At 55.7% G+C, this 18,085-nt stretch overlaps 1 protein-coding gene across 3 annotated transcripts in view; it reads right to left on the bottom strand.

Annotated features, from left to right (window-relative positions):
* The window catches only part of SLC12A5 (solute carrier family 12 member 5), a 37,679-nt gene that overhangs the window by 18,283 nt on the left and 1,311 nt on the right, over positions 1–18,085 (bottom strand). The window contains exons 1-8 of one of the 3 annotated variants that reach the window (XM_036009905.1): positions 11,904–11,922; positions 5,982–6,076; positions 5,504–5,635; positions 5,009–5,155; positions 4,139–4,193; positions 3,514–3,644; positions 1,038–1,279; positions 66–277 (exon numbers count right to left, since the gene is read on the bottom strand). In XM_036009905.1, coding sequence (XP_035865798.1) covers positions 66–277; positions 1,038–1,279; positions 3,514–3,644; positions 4,139–4,193; positions 5,009–5,155; positions 5,504–5,635; positions 5,982–5,996 — 934 coding nt within the window. In that variant the 5' untranslated portion in view covers positions 5,997–6,076; positions 11,904–11,922. Of the gene's footprint in view, positions 1–65; positions 278–1,037; positions 1,280–3,513; positions 3,645–4,138; positions 4,194–5,008; positions 5,156–5,503; positions 5,636–5,981; positions 6,077–11,639; positions 11,874–11,903; positions 11,923–18,085 lie in introns of those variants that run through there. The other 2 variants (XM_028524342.2, XM_028524341.2) reach the window with 2 other exon arrangements.

Raw genomic sequence — 18,085 nt, 5'->3', positions numbered from 1 at the left:
CTAACTGTGTAACCCAGAATCCCTGCAGTGGTCCCTGGGCACCAGCCCTCATCCCTCCCCCAGACCTTTGATGAGGCCACTGGCAGCGCCAGGAATGCCCTGGATCTCCGTGACATTGTTTCGGGTGAAGTACTCGTCACAGGTGGCATTGAGAAAGCGAGAGGAACAGAAAAGGCCCCAGAGCCGTGTGGTCACCGTCTCATTTCCTTCCCAGGCCAGCTTGGCACAGACATCAAAGCCGTGGCGAGACAGTGTGCGGTTCCCCAGGAGGCAGATCCTAGGGAGAGAAACAGGGGAGGAGGATGGCGAGGGACATACCCTTGCCCCAGCTTTACAGTAGCACCGGCAGGGGAGCTCTAAAAAAACACAGATGCCAGGGCCTCATATCCAGAGATTCTTATTTAATTGGGATAGAGCCCAGAATCTATGGTCGTTGTTTTCTTTCAAAGCTCCCCCCCTCGCTCCAGCAAGTAATTCCAATATGCAGCCACCGCGGCAAACCACCGCTTTAGCGCAATGCTGTGTTTCAGCACCACGGACAGCAGTCCCCATGTGCCGCCCTTCTGGGCAGTGATGGCACGCAGGGGACTCTCCTAGGAAGAGAGGCAGGACCAACAGAGATCTGAGCTTCTAGGCCTTCTCTTCTGTGCGCTTTCTCACGACAGAAAAGGTGTTTAACACTAGGTGGTTGCCCCATTCCAGGAGGCTGTCCCCCAATCCCCAAAATGTTTCTCCAACACCGTGTTTTTCCTTCCAGAAATCATTCCACTTGCTTCTTCCTCAGTTCACCCCCACCAGTGAGCATCTGGCTCTCACAAGGGGAACTGTGCCCACCTCCAGAAACATGACCCCACCCTGAATAGACTGATCCCAAACCAGGAGAAGTTTTCCTCTCCCCAGGGAGGTTGCTCTGAATCCACGACCCCTCAGATTCTGAGAGATGGGAAGGAGGGGTTGGCAGGCACCGGTGTGCGGACCCTGAAACTGGGCCAGGGAGCAGGAGGACGACGCCTTGGGCTCAGAGCAGCAGCACTTACGGGAAATTGGGCGGGTCAAAGGCAGATTTGATGACCCCAGCATAGATGGCCAGGATGGAGAGGATGACACAACCCAGGAAGACAAGGGCAAACTTGTTGACATACTTGACACCCACAAATACCACGGTGGCCATGCAGGTGAGCACACAGGTGCCATACACACGCATGTTGTTCAACATGGCTGCTGCTTCCCCGCTGGCATCTTCTGCCTTAAAAATGGCCATAGCTGGGAAGAGGTAAGCCTGTGGGAAAGGGACAAGGAGGTCATGCAAGTCACCCAGTAAGAACCAACTGAGAATCACCCCAAGAAAATAACCTGAACTGCAGGCAGGGCTTTGGAGAAGCAAATTTACAGGAGTGCAAGACTAGAAATGATGTCCAATGACAGGGGAATGGTTAAGAAAATCATGGGCTAGCCTTCAAGGACTATGGCACAGTCATTAAAAATGACATTGCAGCCCTGGCTGGCGTAGCTCAGTGGATTGAGCATCGGCTTCAAACCAAAGCATCTCAGGTTCGATTCCCAGTCAGGGCACATGCCTGGGTTGCAGGCCACGGCCCCCAGCAACTGCACATTGATGTTTCTCTCTCTCTCTCTTTCTCCCTCCCTTCCCTCTCTAAAAAGAAATAAAATCTTTTTTAAAAAATGACATTGCAGAGATGTTAGGAGCACTTTTAACTTCTATTACTTTTGCTATCACATATAATTCTTAATGCTTATTTATTATTTTTATTATTTCTAATAGAAAGACAGAAATAAACTAGATAGTCATCATTAGAAAACTGGGTGAATAAATTATGATATTCCCACATAGACCATGGAAATTCTGCACCTGGCATAAAGTTGGAAAAATATCAAAGAATGTAAAAAAAAAAAAAAACCCAACAGTCACTCAACAACAGCACTTCAGAAGGATAAACAGATTTATATGAACTGACTCAAAAACCTATCCATGTTATATTAGGTAAAAACAATCAAGTTTTTTAATGTGTTTATGATCTCATTTTTGTAAATATTTATGCATACTGATATGTAAACATACACGCATATATGCATAATGATGTCTGTGTGTGTAGGTACATCAAAATATTAACAGTAGTTTTTCCTGAATGGTAAAAATATGAAGAATCTTTTTTTTCACATTTGTATTTTCTATATAATTTCTCTACTAAATATTAATATATTTATATTCTTACAGAATGTATGTTCATTTGTAAATTATACTTACAAAGAGAATTTGGGGTTTTTTAGGGAAATCTGTACAGTTATGGTTTACAAGGACAGAATACAGTATCACACAGAAAAAACTGGAAAGAAATACACCCAAATGTTGATTTTCTTTGAGTGACTGTCATTTCTTTTTTTACTTTCTTTGATATTTTTCCAATTTTATGCAAGGGGCAGAATTGCCTTTATAATAACTTTTAAATGATTTCGCTTTCTAAATGTCATAAAGGTCTATTATTATTCTCTCATAATGTGGCTCCTGGGGCCTTTAATTCCCCATCCATTGCACTCCCCCACTCTGCCCCACCAGCTCTGTCACCAGAAGCTGCGACATCTTGTAGTCCTGGTTTTCCAAAGCCGTGGGGTGGAGCGCACAGGCACTGGCTTTGGGGTCAGAAACACAAGCGTTCACACCCCTTCCACACACTCATATTCCGTCCTTAAATTTTCTGAGTCTTCCTTCCTTTGTCTGTAAAATGGGGTGTCTTCTAACTTGTGGGAAAGCCAGGGATAAAATAAAATGGCACATTGCAGGCCTTAGGGCCTGGATGAAGTGGGGGCTTGGGAAATGTCAGCCCCACTTTCTATGTAACAAGAGACCCTCCTCAGCTCCCACGCCCTCCTGGAGGGGCAGGAAGAACAGGGACGAAGTCAGCAGCCGACCCCTTCAAACTGCACCTGGAGGCTTGAGTGCTCACCATCACTGCCCCCAACAGATCTCTTTACTCGGCTCCCTCACTGCCTCCTCTCCTGTTGCCACCCGCCTGCCATCAGCCTGCTACGGTGCCCACCCGAGAGGATTTACACAGGCCCTGGCACGTGGTCGGCAGCCACAGAATGGTTGCTACTGGGGCCACGGCTATTATTATTTCTCCCATGCTTTCACTCTTCTCAACCCACCTCTGCACTCGGTCGCCGAGTGACCTTGAGCTAGTCATTTCACCTCTCTGAGCTTCTCATTGGTACGATGGGCATAATAATACTTAAACTTCATGAGGACTCAAGAAAATGACTGTGAAGCACTTGGAACTCTGCTGAGAGCACAGTGGGTGCCTGATAAATGGCAGCTGTGCGTGTTACATAATTATTGCATCTCGGCTCCCCAACTAGACTGTGAATTCTTTAAAGACAGAACCCTGTCTGATTTTCCCTTTGGCCTCACTGCGTGGCCTGTAGGAGGCGTCTGGGGAGCATTGGTTAACTGACTGACAGCCTGGGGCCCCACACCTCCTCCTCGGCCCCTCTCACCAGCAGGATTTCGATGGTGCCCAGGATGTACATGGCGCCAGCAAAGGTAGTGCCCAAGTAGAAGCAGAGGCCCACGGCGCCCCCAAACTCTGGGCCCAGAGACCTGGAAATCATGTAGTAGGAGCCACCAGCTGCAGAAAGAACCTAGTATCAGCGAGAGGTTCAAGGGCTACTGGGCTGCTGTTGGGGCTGAGCAGGGCTCAGGAATAGAGGCACGGAGGGGATCGCTCAGGGCCTCATGGGCCTTCCAGGCTGCAGCCCTAGGACTGGTGGGAAAACCAGCTAGCCACTCTCTGGGTTTTGCAGCACTAATTACCATATTGCTAATCACCACTCTAAAGAGGTCACAGCTCAGAAAATGGGATGATGGAGGGGAGGATCTCAGGCAAAAGGAGAGCTTGCATTGCCCTCTCCAGCACCATCAGCTGCCCTCTCATCTCCCCTTTAATAAAACTGTCCCCACCTACCCCACAAACATCATGGCCCAGTCTCCAGTCCTGCTACACAGCCTCTCTTGGGTCCTGATGGCCCCCAAAGCCCTGGGCACTATCCCTCCTCCAATGATCCAGCCCCCCCCCCCCAACCATCCAGGCCCCATCTGCTCCAAGAAGCCCCCGTCACATACCAGGCACAACACCGTTGGTTGCAATTGCACTCATGGAGATGGCCGTGAGCATCGTCTGTGAGGACAGAAGTCATCAGAGTGGCGGCTGGAGTGGGGGCCACAGCGGCCTGGGTGGGGGCCAAGCCTTATGGCCCATAAATACCCGCCAAACCCACAAGTCCTCTTCCACTGAGCTTCTCCCTGGTCCTGTTCCAACTTCTACTGCTGCCAAGTCCTTCTTGTCAAGAAAAGCTCTTATTCACCATTCAATGGACCTAGCACAGGCTACAGCATCAGAGAGCTCTGGAAATCCCAGCCTGGCCTCTGACCAGCTGTCTGGCCTGAGACAAGTCACTTCGCTCTCTAAGCCTCAGTTTCTTCCTCTGCAGAGTAGGGTACCAGCTTGTGTACTGGCTCCCTCACATGCACAGGTGGCTCAGGGTCGGGTGTCAAAAAACAGAACTGTGATGGTAGGTGGGGGTCTATGAATATTTGATATTTTAGAGAGGACAGGAAGAATTCTGTTACAAAGCCATTTGCGACACATAATCCCATTTTTTATGTATCTGGACCTACCAAAACGTTAACTATCGTGGGATTATGGGTGAACTGTCTTTCTTTCTGTGCACCTATCTTTTGCACCAATGGATCTGCATTACTTGTGTAATTACACACAAACACACACACATCCAGGTGAAAACTGGTTACTGGCCGTCAGGGACCAGCCTATGAGAGGCGGGCGGGACCGGTCAGACCTCATTTACTCTCAAAGATCATATGCAGTGGTTCCTATAAAAAGCTCAGGTCTCATGCTTCCTCCTCTCCCTCCCACCCCCAGGTCCCTGCTCAGCCCAGCTGCCAGAGGGCGGCAGAGGGGAGGGTGTCACTCACACAGGAGCAGCAGATGAACACCATGCAGAACGATTCCATGATGCCTGCAATGCCCACCACCCAGGTGAGCCGCAGGAAGAGGATGACACCAAAGATGTTCTGCAGGCACGGCAGGTACACGCCCATGAAGGTGCCCATGCGTGGGGCCTGCAGGGAGGCCGGTGTTGGTTTCTGCAGCCCCTGACCACTAGGAAACCCCCAGGCCCACCCCTTCTCCCCTGTTCCTTCATCCCCCACCTTCCGATTCTCTCCATCCCCCTCCCTTCAACCCTCTTCCCTCTGATTCTTACCCTCCATCCTCCTCCCATCTCCCAGCCTTACACCTGCATCGCCCCTCCTGCAAACCACCCCTCCTTCCTCCCTTCCATCTCTAACCCTCGTCTCCCATCCCTTCTGCTGCCTCTGCCCCCAGCTCCCATCGCTCTGCCTCCATCGTGCATCCCTCCATCTGAGTCTACTTTTCCTCCCCAATCTTTTCTCCCCCAAGGCCCTCACCTGCACTGGCTTCTTCCTTCCCCCCTCATTGTTCTCTGCCTCTTCGTGCTCCCTACTTCCCTGGGGCAGGTTGGTGTAGTTGGCCAGGCCACTGAGCAGGGAGGACACCATGGGGCTGGTGTCCATCTCCTCCTGTGGAGGGAGGGGGGCAGCGTTAGGACACTGAGGCCTAGGGGAGGGGGTGGGGCGAGCTAGACAGTAGGAGGCAGAGAGGTATGGGGACAAGAAAGGCAAACCGTTGAGGCTGCGGTGAGATGAGGAAGGAGGAGGAAGACAAGAGAACAGCGAAAGAGAATGGCAGGATGGGAAGAGAGTGTGGCAGGGATAAAGGGAAGGAGAAAGAGATGCGGGAGGCCCAGGAAAGAAGGTGGACCTGACCGAAAGATGGAAGTGGGGAGGGCACTGCTCCCTAGAGAGGAAAGGTGGGCCTGGAGAATGGGGAGATGCGGGTGGGGGCCCAACACCCCTGGCAACCCACCTCAAACAGGGCCATGTTCTTGCCATCGTACTCCTTCCCCTTCTCTGTGTCAGTGCTGTTGATGAAGGGGCTGCTCTCCTTGGGGTTGCCATCACCTGAAAAGGCAGAGGAGTCAGGGTTCGGGCACCAACTGGCTGGCATCCGCCTGCCTGGGCCAGTGCAGCTGGGTGGCCACTGAACTCCCTGACCCTCGTTTTGCACATTGAAACCATGGAGCTAATACCACCTCCCTTGCAGGATTTTAGTTGACAACACGTATATAAAGAGCCCAGTGTGCTCCTCGGCACACACTGGGTATTTAATAAACATGGGGGTGCTTCCTTACTCTTGGGGGTCCTACTTCATTCATTAGGGCACCCTAGGCTCTCCAGAATGCCCTCCTTGACCATAACTGGGCCCGTCCTGGTGTTTTGGAATGGAAGCATGTTCTTTCCTGGGGTGGGAGGGATGACGGGGGGAGGGACACAAAGAACACTACAGCCTGAGGTCTCAAGGGTACTCCGCCTCTTAGAAATGTGACCCCCTTTGGCACCTCCTATGCCCCTCATTCGTCTTCAACCAACACACATTTGCTGGATGTCTGCCACACGCCAATGTCAGCACAGGGATGGAGGGAGCATCAACCGCAGCATAAGACACCATTCCTGCCCTCGGGAAACCCAAGGGTGAGGGAGATGAACCAGTAACCAGGAATTTCCAGCCCAGAGTGGTGAGTTCTGTGGTAGAAGACGAATGAGGGGCCGTAGGAACACAGGAGAAGCATTCGGCCCAGCCTGAGAGGTCAGGGAAGGCTTCCCAGAGGAAGTGACGTGTCAGCTGAGAACCGAAGGATGAGTAAGAGCTAGACGGGGAGGGAGGCGGGAGGGTGCTCCAGGCAGGGAGAACGGCGGAACAGCGTGTTCAGTGGCCCAGAGGTGAGCCTGAGCAGAGTGGGCCAGAGGAGCTGAAAGAAGTTTGGTCTGGCGGGAGCCTGAGGAAGGAGCGTGGGGATGGGTGGGCCTGAAGGATGGGGTGTGGCGATCCTTCCACCAAGATGATGAACCCGGTACAGCAAATGCGGGCTGGGTCTGTCCGCAGTGAGCAGGCCGTGTTGAAGGCTTGGACCCCATCCAGAGGACGATGGGAAGTCATTGAAGAGTTTCAGGCAAAGAAGTGCCATGAACAGACTTGGATTTTAGAATAATCACCCTGACCTTTGGATACAGAACACAGATGCTAGTTAGGGACTTTCAGTAATCCAGGCGGAGCTGACGGCCCAGACCTGAGCCGTGCGGGACAACGGGCAGACTCGGGAGTGATTGGCACGTATCCCCATGCCAGATGTTTGGGGACGGGGAGAGGAGGAATCCGGGATAATGCGTGTGGTTTCTAGCGTGGGTCATGACCCTATTTAACAAATAAAAAAGGGGGGTTGGCGGGAGGTGCTGAACTTGACCGAGGCACGGAGGATGCTCAACTGAGTAAGTCTAGAAGCCACTGGGCTGTGCGGATCCGCCTGAGACCCAGGAAAGAGTCTGGGAAGGAGAGAGAGAGGGAGTGACCCATTTTTTAAAAAGTGTGTAGTGGGAAGCCGTGTGTCTGGATGAGATCACCCAAAGAGAGAGTCTCTTCGGCATTAAGGAGGGGGTCTTTTGGGGGGACCCAGGGGGGTGCACTGACACATTCCCTTCGCTCCAGCCACCCCCCGTCCTCAGTGTCAGTGCTGAACCCCAGTGGCAGTGTCTCTCTGGACCCTGCAGAAACCCGCCAACAGTCGAAGGCCAAGTGCAGCCGAGGCCCTACATACATATTCTGACTTTCCTGTCTCCTCATCTCCTGAATTCTCCCTCTCTCCCCAAAGCACCCCCACCCTGTCTTTCCCACTTCCCGGAAACTAGTCTCCGAGCACGGTCCATCCCCAGGGAACGCCCCGTTATAAAGCCAATCTCGTCCTGACTCAAACCTGTCAAGGGGGGAAGACACGATGCCTCACTGCTCAAAGGAAACGCACCACCTACTGTCTCCTGCCACCCGCTCCACCTCCTCCGTCTGTCCATCCCTCAAGCCAGGTACTGCCGGCCCTCGAGCAGGGGGGCACCACCTGCTCTTCCTTCTCTCACCTATGTAAGTCCCTGAGGGTGGCAGACCTGCCCTCCCGGGGGAAACCTGGTGCTCAGGGGAAAGGCTTTGGAAGTAAATGTCCCCAGGCTCCCTCCCGGACCCCACGGGTCTCAGAAGAGCTGTCTGGGGCCAGAGAACAGGGGAAACCAAAGTGAGACGGTTTCCTCCTCCCTTTAACATGCTGACCAGGTGCCTCGTGTTCTCACCTGGCTGTGATAGGAACTAGTTTGGGGTTGAGAAGGGATGCGAGAAGAACAAATTTTTAGTGGTCAAAAGAAAAAAAAAGGCTGGAGTCAAAATTTAGGTTTCAGTCCCAGTTTCAGGGGCTGTGTGGACAGGTTGGCCGAGGCACTTAAACTGTAAGCCTCGGTTTCCTCCTTTGCGAAGGACGATGACCGTGCTTAACCGAGAAGGGGACCGTTGGGATTAAGTGAAATAATGCCCACGGTGTGTGCCTGGCACGTAGGGGAACGCATTGCTGCAGCAATTACAGTCACGATTGTCATTAACATACGCGCTGCCCCACCCAGCCCCGGGTCCCCATTCCACACCCTTCCCCGGCCGTAAGATTCAGGGGTCCTGTGTCCTTCCTGTGGGACTGGGTTCCTCTCCCCGCAGCGTCTGCTCCCCGGGCCGGGACTGCCAAACACGAGAGGCCCCATCTTCTCAGCCCTTCGCGCCCTCTTCCAAACCCCTCCTCCTCCTTCGTGGGGACCCGGGACGCGTGCGGGGCAGAAAGGGGGCGTCCTGGCTGGAGACTCCGCAACTAGGTAGCCTCGTACCGGTTTCCAAGGCGACCACGCGGGGCCCAGAGCGCAGCGCAGGGCCGGCCACGCGCCCGCAACCGCTTATGTAACGCGGCGCGCAGCGCGGAGCTAGACTTCAAGCAGGATCTCGGCCAGGAGATGAGCGCAGGGGAGGGGGCGGCTTGGTAGGCTTGCTCTGGGTCCTGCCTTTCCACTAGCTGACTGCGCGGGACCCCAGGCTACCGGCCGCGTCTGCCAGAGCAGAGATTATCCTCTCTCCCTGAAACGCCAGGCGCACCGGTTGGGAGAGACGGGGGGCGAGTGAGCTTCAGGAGTTCTCAAAGGGGCAGGACTAGGAAGGGGGAACTCGCCCTGATTCCCCAGAGCCAGGAGTCAGGCCGGTGGGGGAGCGCGGAGCAGCGCGCGCAGGAGAGGCAGGACCAGACTGAGGCTGAGCCCTCCCCGCCCCCGCCCCCGCCCCCTGGGAGCTCTCAGCCCGAATCGGCTTTCAATTAAGCTGCCGCGGCCAGAGCTCCGGAGGTGGGAACAGGCGAGCTGCGCGGGCTAAGGAGCCTCCTCCCGAGGGGTTTGGGGCCAGGCCCGTGGCCAGGCCTGGGGGAATCCCCAAGCCAGACTGGGGTAGTCGGGGAGGACGTCAGACCCCAGGAAGAAAGGAGACCTGGAGGCCAGGGACAATATCCTTGGGTTCTTCTTTAGTTCAGAGAAGAACCCTATTACTCCGGCCCTTCCCTTCTCCCGGAGGTCAGCACCCAGGCTCCCCACACCCACACCCACGCCCCTAAGAACTTAGGGTCAGAGAGAGCCAAGGACTCTCGTCTGATAGCCCCTCTTTGCTCTTCCCTCAAACCCAGCAGGTCCTTAAAGCCCCCAACCACCATCAAAAGTTGCCAAGGCGGCCTCCTCTCTCTGGGACCCAAAACGCCTGGCCCAGGTTCACACCACTCGGGTGCCAGGCCCTGGACACTGTGAATAGAGAGGAGGTCTCCACAAGGGCCCCCGACACACAGAGTCTAGAAGCTAAGGGGGAGGGTGTGGAACTGAGGGGAATCCCTAGTTCGACTTCTGCTCCGCACACACAGGTGCCTCTTTTCTAGGCCTCTTGAGACCCCATGGAAAGCCCAAGGCCTAGTAGGACACCAGCCCTGGGGATAGGACCGTACCCCTTGCCGAGCCACTGTCTTCAGAGTAGAGACATCTGAAGGGGGTCCCAGAGGGAAACGACCCCCTTGGTTCCCTGGGAACCGCCTTGGGATGCCTGGTGCTGCCGCAGACTCCACTTAACCAAACCCCTCCCCCCCCCCCCCCACACACACAGCCTAAGCCTGCTGGGGAAGGGGGCGGCTTCTGGAAGAGACAACCCCAGTGTCACTGGATAGGTGGACGAGCCAGTCGTTAAGACCCCTGTGTACCGCTCAGACCCAGGAAGGGAGAGTGGTTCTCAGACAAAGGATCGGGAACCCTGGTGTCCACAGCTTTCCCAAACGGCCACTTGGCTCTGACTCCGATTGAGGATGCAGAGTACAGAGGACTTCAATTCAAGACTTCCAGTCCCTGAAGACCCGCTCTTTCAGCCCTTGGGACCTTTTGGCCGTCCCCTGGGGAGGTCTGCAAGTCCCGGCCCAGAGAGGGTCAAGCAATGCCCAAGGGAGCGTTTGAAGGCGCTGAGCGCAGACAGCCGGAGCGGGAGGCGCGCTAGTGCGCAAGGGACGCGGCGCTGCCGGAGGGTGGGGGGGGTGGGGGCGGCTGACAGCCGTGATGGATGGCTGAGACCGCTGGGGGGCGGCGGGGGGCCTGGGAGCCCGAGGGGGTGGCTGGCCCCTAAGACCTCAGAGCAGGGAAACCGCGGAGGAAGGCGGGGGAGAGCCGGAGCAACGAGAGGACTTGTTCCCAGCCCATCGGCTCCTAGCGAGTCTCCGCACCCACCGCAGCGCGTCCGCAGTGCCCGCGCCGCTGCGCTGGGGATTCAGTAGCTGGAACCCTATTCCTGAGGCCTTACTGAGGAAGCTAGCAGAACTGGCCAGAAAGACTCCCCCCTGCCTCTCCCTGGAAGCCTCACTGCCATCCCAGGGTCCTGGGAGGAAAGGAAAAGAGGGAAGGAAGGAGGTTGATTTTGCTTCCCGTCCTGAATAGGAACCCACGGAGGCGCGCGCTCGAGAGGCAGATTCCGCAAAGTAGAGCTGAAAATCTCCGGGGGAGGTACACTTCATTCTGAGCTCGGACCTCAGGCAGCTCTGGGGGAGGGGGCCCGGATGGCACCCACTGTCCTCTTACGGAGACACCGCAGCCCGGACGGGGGCCGTCATACGGCTCCAGCCCCTCGCGGGTACCTTCCCCCCACCTTTCAGCTGGAAGTCTCAGAGCGAGGGACTGCAGCAGACTGCGCCCCCCACCCCCCGAGCCACCAGTCAACACTCTGCGCCAGGACACCGGGGTCCCTTATCGGGGAGAGGAGCCCTCCTTCCGCCCGTCGAGCTCCACGTCAGCCCATTCCACCTCTTCCATACCCTTCCCACCGCTTCCCCCGCTCGGGGAACCCACGTCTGCTCCCCGGGCAGTGGGCAACGGCAACCCCTCGTCCCCCAGCCCAGCCCCAGGCGCGGCGCATTCCAGAACCTCGGACAGCGCCTGGCGCATTCCAATGGAGCGAGGCTCCAGGCCGCCGCGGGCGCCCACCGCCCCGGTCTTTCCCAGCCTCCGCTCCGAAGGAGGCGGCCCCTGCTCTGCCTCGAACCCCAGAGCTGCCTCCTCGCCTCGCCGCCCCCTCCCTCGCCGCCCCCGGACCTCCGCTTACCGGGGTTGGCTCCCCCATCGCCGTCCTCGCAGTCAGTCAGGTTGTTTAGCATGGTGGCGGCGCCGCGCCGGGCCGGGGATGGCTGCGCCGCCTTGCCCGCGCCCCTCTGCCCGCCTTCTCCGCTCTCTCGCTCGCTAGCTCTCTCTCGCCCTCCGCTCCACAGAGGAAGAAGCTGCAGTGCCCGCCCGCCCGGCGCACACACACTCGCACACGGACACACGCTCACACCCGCGCGCGCCCCCTCTCAGCGGCGGCGCTGCTCACCTCATCCCGTATGCAGGAGGCGTGAGCCACTGGCGGGGTTTGGGAGGGGGGGAGCGCCGGGGGAGGAAGCGGAGAGGACGAGGGGCGGGCAGAGCTCGCCTGGAGGCCCCCTCACACCAAAACTGAGTGCTGGCACGAGTGGGCTAGAGAGGGTGCTGCAGGGGACGGGGGCCTCGCCTCCTTTGGGCAGACACGGCTCCGCCCGCCCCCCACTCCCCCGCGCAGGCGGGGCCGGCACGTGGGCAGGTGCCATCCCGCGCCCTAAAAATAACGGCAGGGAACTAGGTCGCGGCCGCGGGGAGTCGGCCCCGCAGCGGCTGCTTGGCTGGGGGTCTGGGTGACCCCTAGGGGGAAGATGAGATGGCGAGGGTGGGGCACCATGGAATATGGGTCCCTGGAGAGCCTGTCTGCAAAGCAGGGAAGGCCAGCTCTGAAGACGGATGGAGAACCAGACCGTCTCCCGTATGGCTGCTCAGGAGGTTGGCGCTGGGGGTGTGGAGAGGCCAGAGCCCTTAACGGAAGCGCTGTGCTGCCCCCATGGGCGGGCGCCAGGGGGGTCAATGTCACTGGGCTGAACTATCTGGCTCATCCCATCTTAAAACTGGAGGAGTGGAGCCTGAGGACTGGCGATGAACCTTCTCATTGTGCTTAGACTGACAACAGCCCTAGCATCTCACCCCCAAGAGAAGTCCACGGAGCCCGCACACGGGGGCCCTCTGTCTGCAGAGGGGCCCTGGGAAGGAGACATGGTGGAGAGGACAGACAGCAGCAGCGAGGTTCCAGGGAGCAGCGAGTCCCCAGCAGGGACAGTGCCGGCTCTAGGGGAGGCAGGCCAGTCAGAGGCAAGCCGGGGACAGAGTGGGGGAGGGGGGAATGAGGCCGCCTGTCCGTTTGGGACCAGATTTCCTCCTGGGGCAGGAGTGTCTAATCTCCTAATCCAGGATTGCTTTCTGAGGATTCCAGAGCTCACACGCTGTCTGTGTTCCTCTCCCTCTCTGGACACAGGTCCCCCGGAAGCTCGATTGTTCTGGGGGCCCTCTGCACCCCTAGATCTAGGCCCATGGTGGAGACATCTCAAAAAGCAGCCACAGAGGGCCGGGCCCTTTGAGTCTCCAGAAGATCTAAACAGCAAAGGGTGAGAACAGATTAAGGGGAGATGCTTTTAGGATTCTCCCTAAGTAGCCCCCAATACTAGCCTTCTGAGTTCCAGAAGAGTTCCAGAGCTGGGGAGGATGGCATCAAGCATCTTATCTAACACAGCTTTCATTTCACAGGTGAGAAAGGTAAGGCCCCGGAGGAGAGATAAAGGACTGCGTGTGGACACAATGCCAGTGAGTGGCAGCAGCACCTGGTCTAGGGCCCGGGTTGCTTTATTCCAGTTTAGGGCTTTGCTCCTCCGCATGCCCCTTTCTAAACTGGCCCTGCCTCCACTAGAAAGGACCGCCGATTCTTGGCTACTGACAAAGAGGAACAGGGACTGGGTCTAAAACGAGCTTTCTCCCTTTTCTTGTGCTCAGGCATCTGAGGTATCAGACTGGAGGAGCCTCTTCACTTGCAAGTGAGGGTGGGCCCTGAAGACCTTCAGGGGCCCTTAAAAAGCCACCCATATGACTAGGGAGTCGGGTCCAGACTGGGACTTTTCAGAACCATGGACAGGGCCCGCCGCTCGGATTCCCCTGTGCACATTGATTGGTCAGTGGCATCAGGTTGAGTCGGTGACAGTTTCGGGCAACTGACTGACAGCGACCTCTGAGGGATCCACAAGTAACGTGTCATGGCCAGTGGGTTCTCTGGATGCTGAGCAGACTCGAGGGTGAAGAGCAAGCCATTCAGAGAGGTGTGAAAATTGGTCTTGGCTTTCCCAGAGGGGGGTGGAGGAGTATATCTTTTTAAATGAGATAAGTGTGGGTTGGTGACAGGGGTTAAAAGGAGAGCAGGCAGGTAGGCCAGTGCTCAGGAACCTCTCAACACTCCACTACACACACCATCAGCAACAGCTGCTTTACGGGTTTCCACTACTCTGTAGACACAGGTAACATCGTAAACAGGTAGTATGCTGGCCTGGGATAGGCTGTGAAATAAATGCTGGGATTTTTTTTCCAGCAACCCCAGGTCTGAGATGTCCTCTTGGGGGTATGGCCCTTCATCTGTGGCCCAGAGCCCTGGCCACTCAGGGACCGAGCCCATCCACGGGGGAAGCCTAGATCCCCCCGGAGTGTGGGCAGGAGAGACTCCTCTTCCCCTGGGTACCCCGTCTGTCCACCTTCACCAGAGCTCCTAACTCACAAGGCTTCTGGAATTCAGGAAAGAGTGCTGCCATCCTGTCCTCTGCCCCCAAACTCTGCGTATCCCCAGGTAAGACTGAGGTCCTCTCTCAAGGATTCAGGATCTCCATCTTTAAAATGAGAAAGGGCGAGGCTGCATAGTCTATGGGATTTCTTCCTCTTAGTGCTCTCTCTGTTTACCTCAGACGAATGCCACGAAGCCCTTCCTAAGGAGCCCAGACCGAGTCAGGTCACAGCCCCAAGGTCAGACCCCAGCCCTGCAATTCACACGCCCCGCCCCCCTTTCCGGGAGACTGGCCCCTATTCAGGCCTCAGGCCAATGCTCTGCAGCGAGGCTCTGAGAAAACACATTGCAGGCACCTCAGGCATTGCCAGCTTGGCCTTGGCCAGCGAAGCCACCAGCAAGGCGTCCCTCAGCGCTGAGCCCCAGGAGCATGGCTGCCAGCTCAGCACCCCATCCCCACCCAGAGCCCTAGGAAGGTCTAGGGGGAGGGGAACCCTCTCACAAAAGCAACACAAGATGCAGGGCTGAGCAGCGTCCTATTCTGAACTCTGAGTCTCCAAAACTATCCCCTCTCCCACCTTATGCTTCTCAAAAAATAAAAACAAAAAATAAAAAAAGTTCAGGGAAGCTGCCTCCTAAGTATCAGGATTTGGGAACTGGAAGAGAGTTTTATAAATTATTTGTATCTCTCCCCATTTGTGGGGAAGTTGGTCTAGAAATGGCAAGGTGCGAATTTTCTTCATGGGGTGAACGCGTGGCAGGCGGGGAGCTCGAGTCCGGCTCCCTGGCCTCTAGCCCAGGGCCCCATTCACTGAACCGGAATGGGGGGCTGCTTGGAGGAAGCTGGCGCCGCCTGACTGGGTCTCCCTTCCAGAGGAGGCAGGCATAGTGTTCCTCCTAGTGACTCAGTCCTATCCACCCTTATCTCCATATCATTACCCTGCCGCCTGACCCACCACCCCCAGCTCTGACCTCATGGAGCCAAGGCCTTGAACTCCCTCCTTCGCTCTTCTCACCCCACCTGCACGCCCCGTTCTCCACACCCAAAATCCTCGCAGAGAATTGATGAGTGAGTCCGGTGCACAGCACACCCCACACACAGGGCTCGCCACAGAGCACGTCAACCACCATCGTCTCCGTGGCAACCAGGGGCTTAATTAACAGGCTGCAGCCCTGTCACCATGACAACGGCACCCCCAACAACCCCCTGTTCCCCTACAGATTCAGCCCATCTTCTCTCTTCCTCAATCTGGACCCCCTTCTCACTGCACCCACCCCCACCCCCACCCCACCTGGAGAGCTGAGGCCCGCAGATTGCTCTGGTTCATTGAGAACAGGGGAGGGGAGATGAGGAGGATGAGAGAGAGAGAGAGGGAGAGAGAGAGGCCTGTCACCATGGCAACTGCAGCCCCGTTCATAACCAGTTTGTTGCCATGGAGATTCCCAGGGCTCACCTTGGGCTGAGGTACTGGGCAGTGAGGTTCTGAGCCCTAGCTTGAGGAGGAGGTGAATGCAAAACTCCTTGGACAGGTTGGAGATCTCCAGATCAGATATTTACATAAATAACCCAGTGTCATTCTTCCCAATGTACAGATAGACAGACTGAAACTTGGAGTTTGGATAGGGGGAGGCAGAGAACTTCACCCTTCTAGATCACCAAAGAATCCTAGCCTGTTTCTGGCTAAGAAGACCCTCCTATAGTTTCCTAGTCAACTCCTTTATACAACAGGTGAGGCAGTTGAGGCCCAGAGAAGGGAAGCAATGGGCCCAAGGTCACACACAGAGTCTGAGCTAGAGCGCAGATGGGCTATATTGTGAACGTGCTCCATTCCCTCTAGTATAACTTGGCTCCCTCTCACCCCATGGGGACACACCCCAAGTCCTGAAAGTCTTAACCTAGGCCCAGGGCTCTTTCTAGTACTCTGCTTTCCTCCAAGAGAAACTGAGGCATAGCAGAGAGTGGCATGAAGGGACGGGGGGTAGCTCAGAGTTGTAACAACCGGCCAGGTCCACTTCTATCCAGCCTAGTTACCATCAATCTCCCCGTGGGACAGATGGGGCCACCAAGGCATGGGGGCTGCAGCACAGGCTCAGTGGCAGCTTCAAGGCTCAGCCTCTGGCTTGCTTCTTTCGCCTCTTCAGTTGTGTTCCCACTATAGCTGATCCCTTGGCAGCAGGAAGTACCCCCAGGGACAAACCCCACTCCCTTGGTCCAGAATGAAAGGCAATGCCCATATACAAGTGACGTGCAAAACCTCCCCCAAGCCTTCCCCCATCTTACACATGCTGCCCTCTCTCCCTTTGGGCCTGGGTGGGGAGAGTTCCTCCGTGGGGCCAGACACGAGAACAGCTGTGGGAAAGATACCATCAGATATTTGGCTTCCCAAGGAGCCTTTGTCCATTTCTCCATACAGTGGCCTATCCAGGAGGAGGTGCTGGGGGTTGTTTCAGGGCCTTAAGAGGTTAAAGGTCACCCAAGTCGCTCTCCAGATGGAGCTTCCCATAAACTCAGCTCACAGGTGCCCACCCCTCAGAGAGACACAGAAAGGCACACACCACACCAGCAGACGCCAACACATATAAGCACCGACTCACTGGCCTCCCCACAGGTCGTCAGAGCTATCGTGGGACGCTCCTCCCTCCAGAGACACAAAGACGTACGCACACTGCCTCTGCCACAGGCACACAGCTTTCCAAACTCATGCAGTTCGCACAGACACCTGCACACCCCAGACTGAAAGCTGAGATGAGAGGGAGGACCGTTTTCTTCTCAGGCGAGGGTGTGAGGGATGGCAGGACAGAAGGTGAGGGGGGGGAGAGGCAGGAACCTACAGCCACCCCCCTCTAGTCTGATGAGCATTAAGACCCTGCTAAGTGCCAGGCTGGAGGCTTGGAACTCGGAACACAGAGATAAAAGAACATGATCCCTGCTCAGCCGTTAAAAAGAGTGAAATCTCACCATTTGCAAGGACATGGATGGCCCCGGAGGCTATTATGTTAAGTGAAATAAGTCAGAGAAAGATAAAGACTGTATGACTTCATGTATATGTAACACCTTAAAAAAGAATAAAGCGAATGAACAAACAAAATGAGACAGAAGTGGACTCATGAATACAGAGAACAAACTGATGGGTACCAGAGGAGAGGGGGGTGGGGGGTTGGTGGACAAAGTGAGGGGGATTAAGAGGTTCAGATTTCCAGTTACAAAATAAATAATCCTCAGGGATATAATGCACAGTCAATAATATCGTAATAACCTCATATGGTGACCGACGGTTACTAGACTTACGGTGCTCACTTCGTAAGGTACATTACATTGTGCACCCAAAATTAACACAATATTGTTTGTCAGCTGTACTTTAATTAAAAGTAAATAAATAAACGAATGTTAAGAAAAGGGTACAGTCCGTGCTCTTGAGATGCAGGGGACACACAGGTAACTTTCCTCCACTGTGACATGTGCCCTGACGATGCAGGGGGTGGCAGAAGAGGCGTGACTCGCCGTGGCCTGGGAGTGAAGGAAAGTGAGCACGTTTTCCAGAAGAGGTTAAGTGAGCTATGACTTACAGAGTGAGTAGGAGTTTCCCCGCTACACCAGGCACACCAGGAGCCCAGGAGGAGAATGTGTGAATGACAGTTCGGCCTCAATCCTAAAGCACTGGGGAGCTTGTGTTCGGAGTGGTTCACCTAGGATCTGAGTCCGGCAGACCCATGAGGAGGCTGGCCATGTGACAGATAATGGAGGTTTGGACCAGGCTAGTGTTGACGGAAAGACACGTGTGGCCAGATTCAGGAGTTTTGGAGGGGGAATGGTCAAGACGTAAGGATAAAGACATTCATGAAAATGAGAAAGAGGGCAGACAGATCATGAAAGATATGCAGAGTGGAAGGAG

This window comes from Phyllostomus discolor, chromosome 9 (genome assembly GCF_004126475.2).
Source record: "Phyllostomus discolor isolate MPI-MPIP mPhyDis1 chromosome 9, mPhyDis1.pri.v3, whole genome shotgun sequence".
Lineage (NCBI taxonomy): Eukaryota > Metazoa > Chordata > Mammalia > Chiroptera > Phyllostomidae > Phyllostomus > Phyllostomus discolor.
This window is presented reverse-complemented; position numbering and strand designations above follow the sequence as displayed.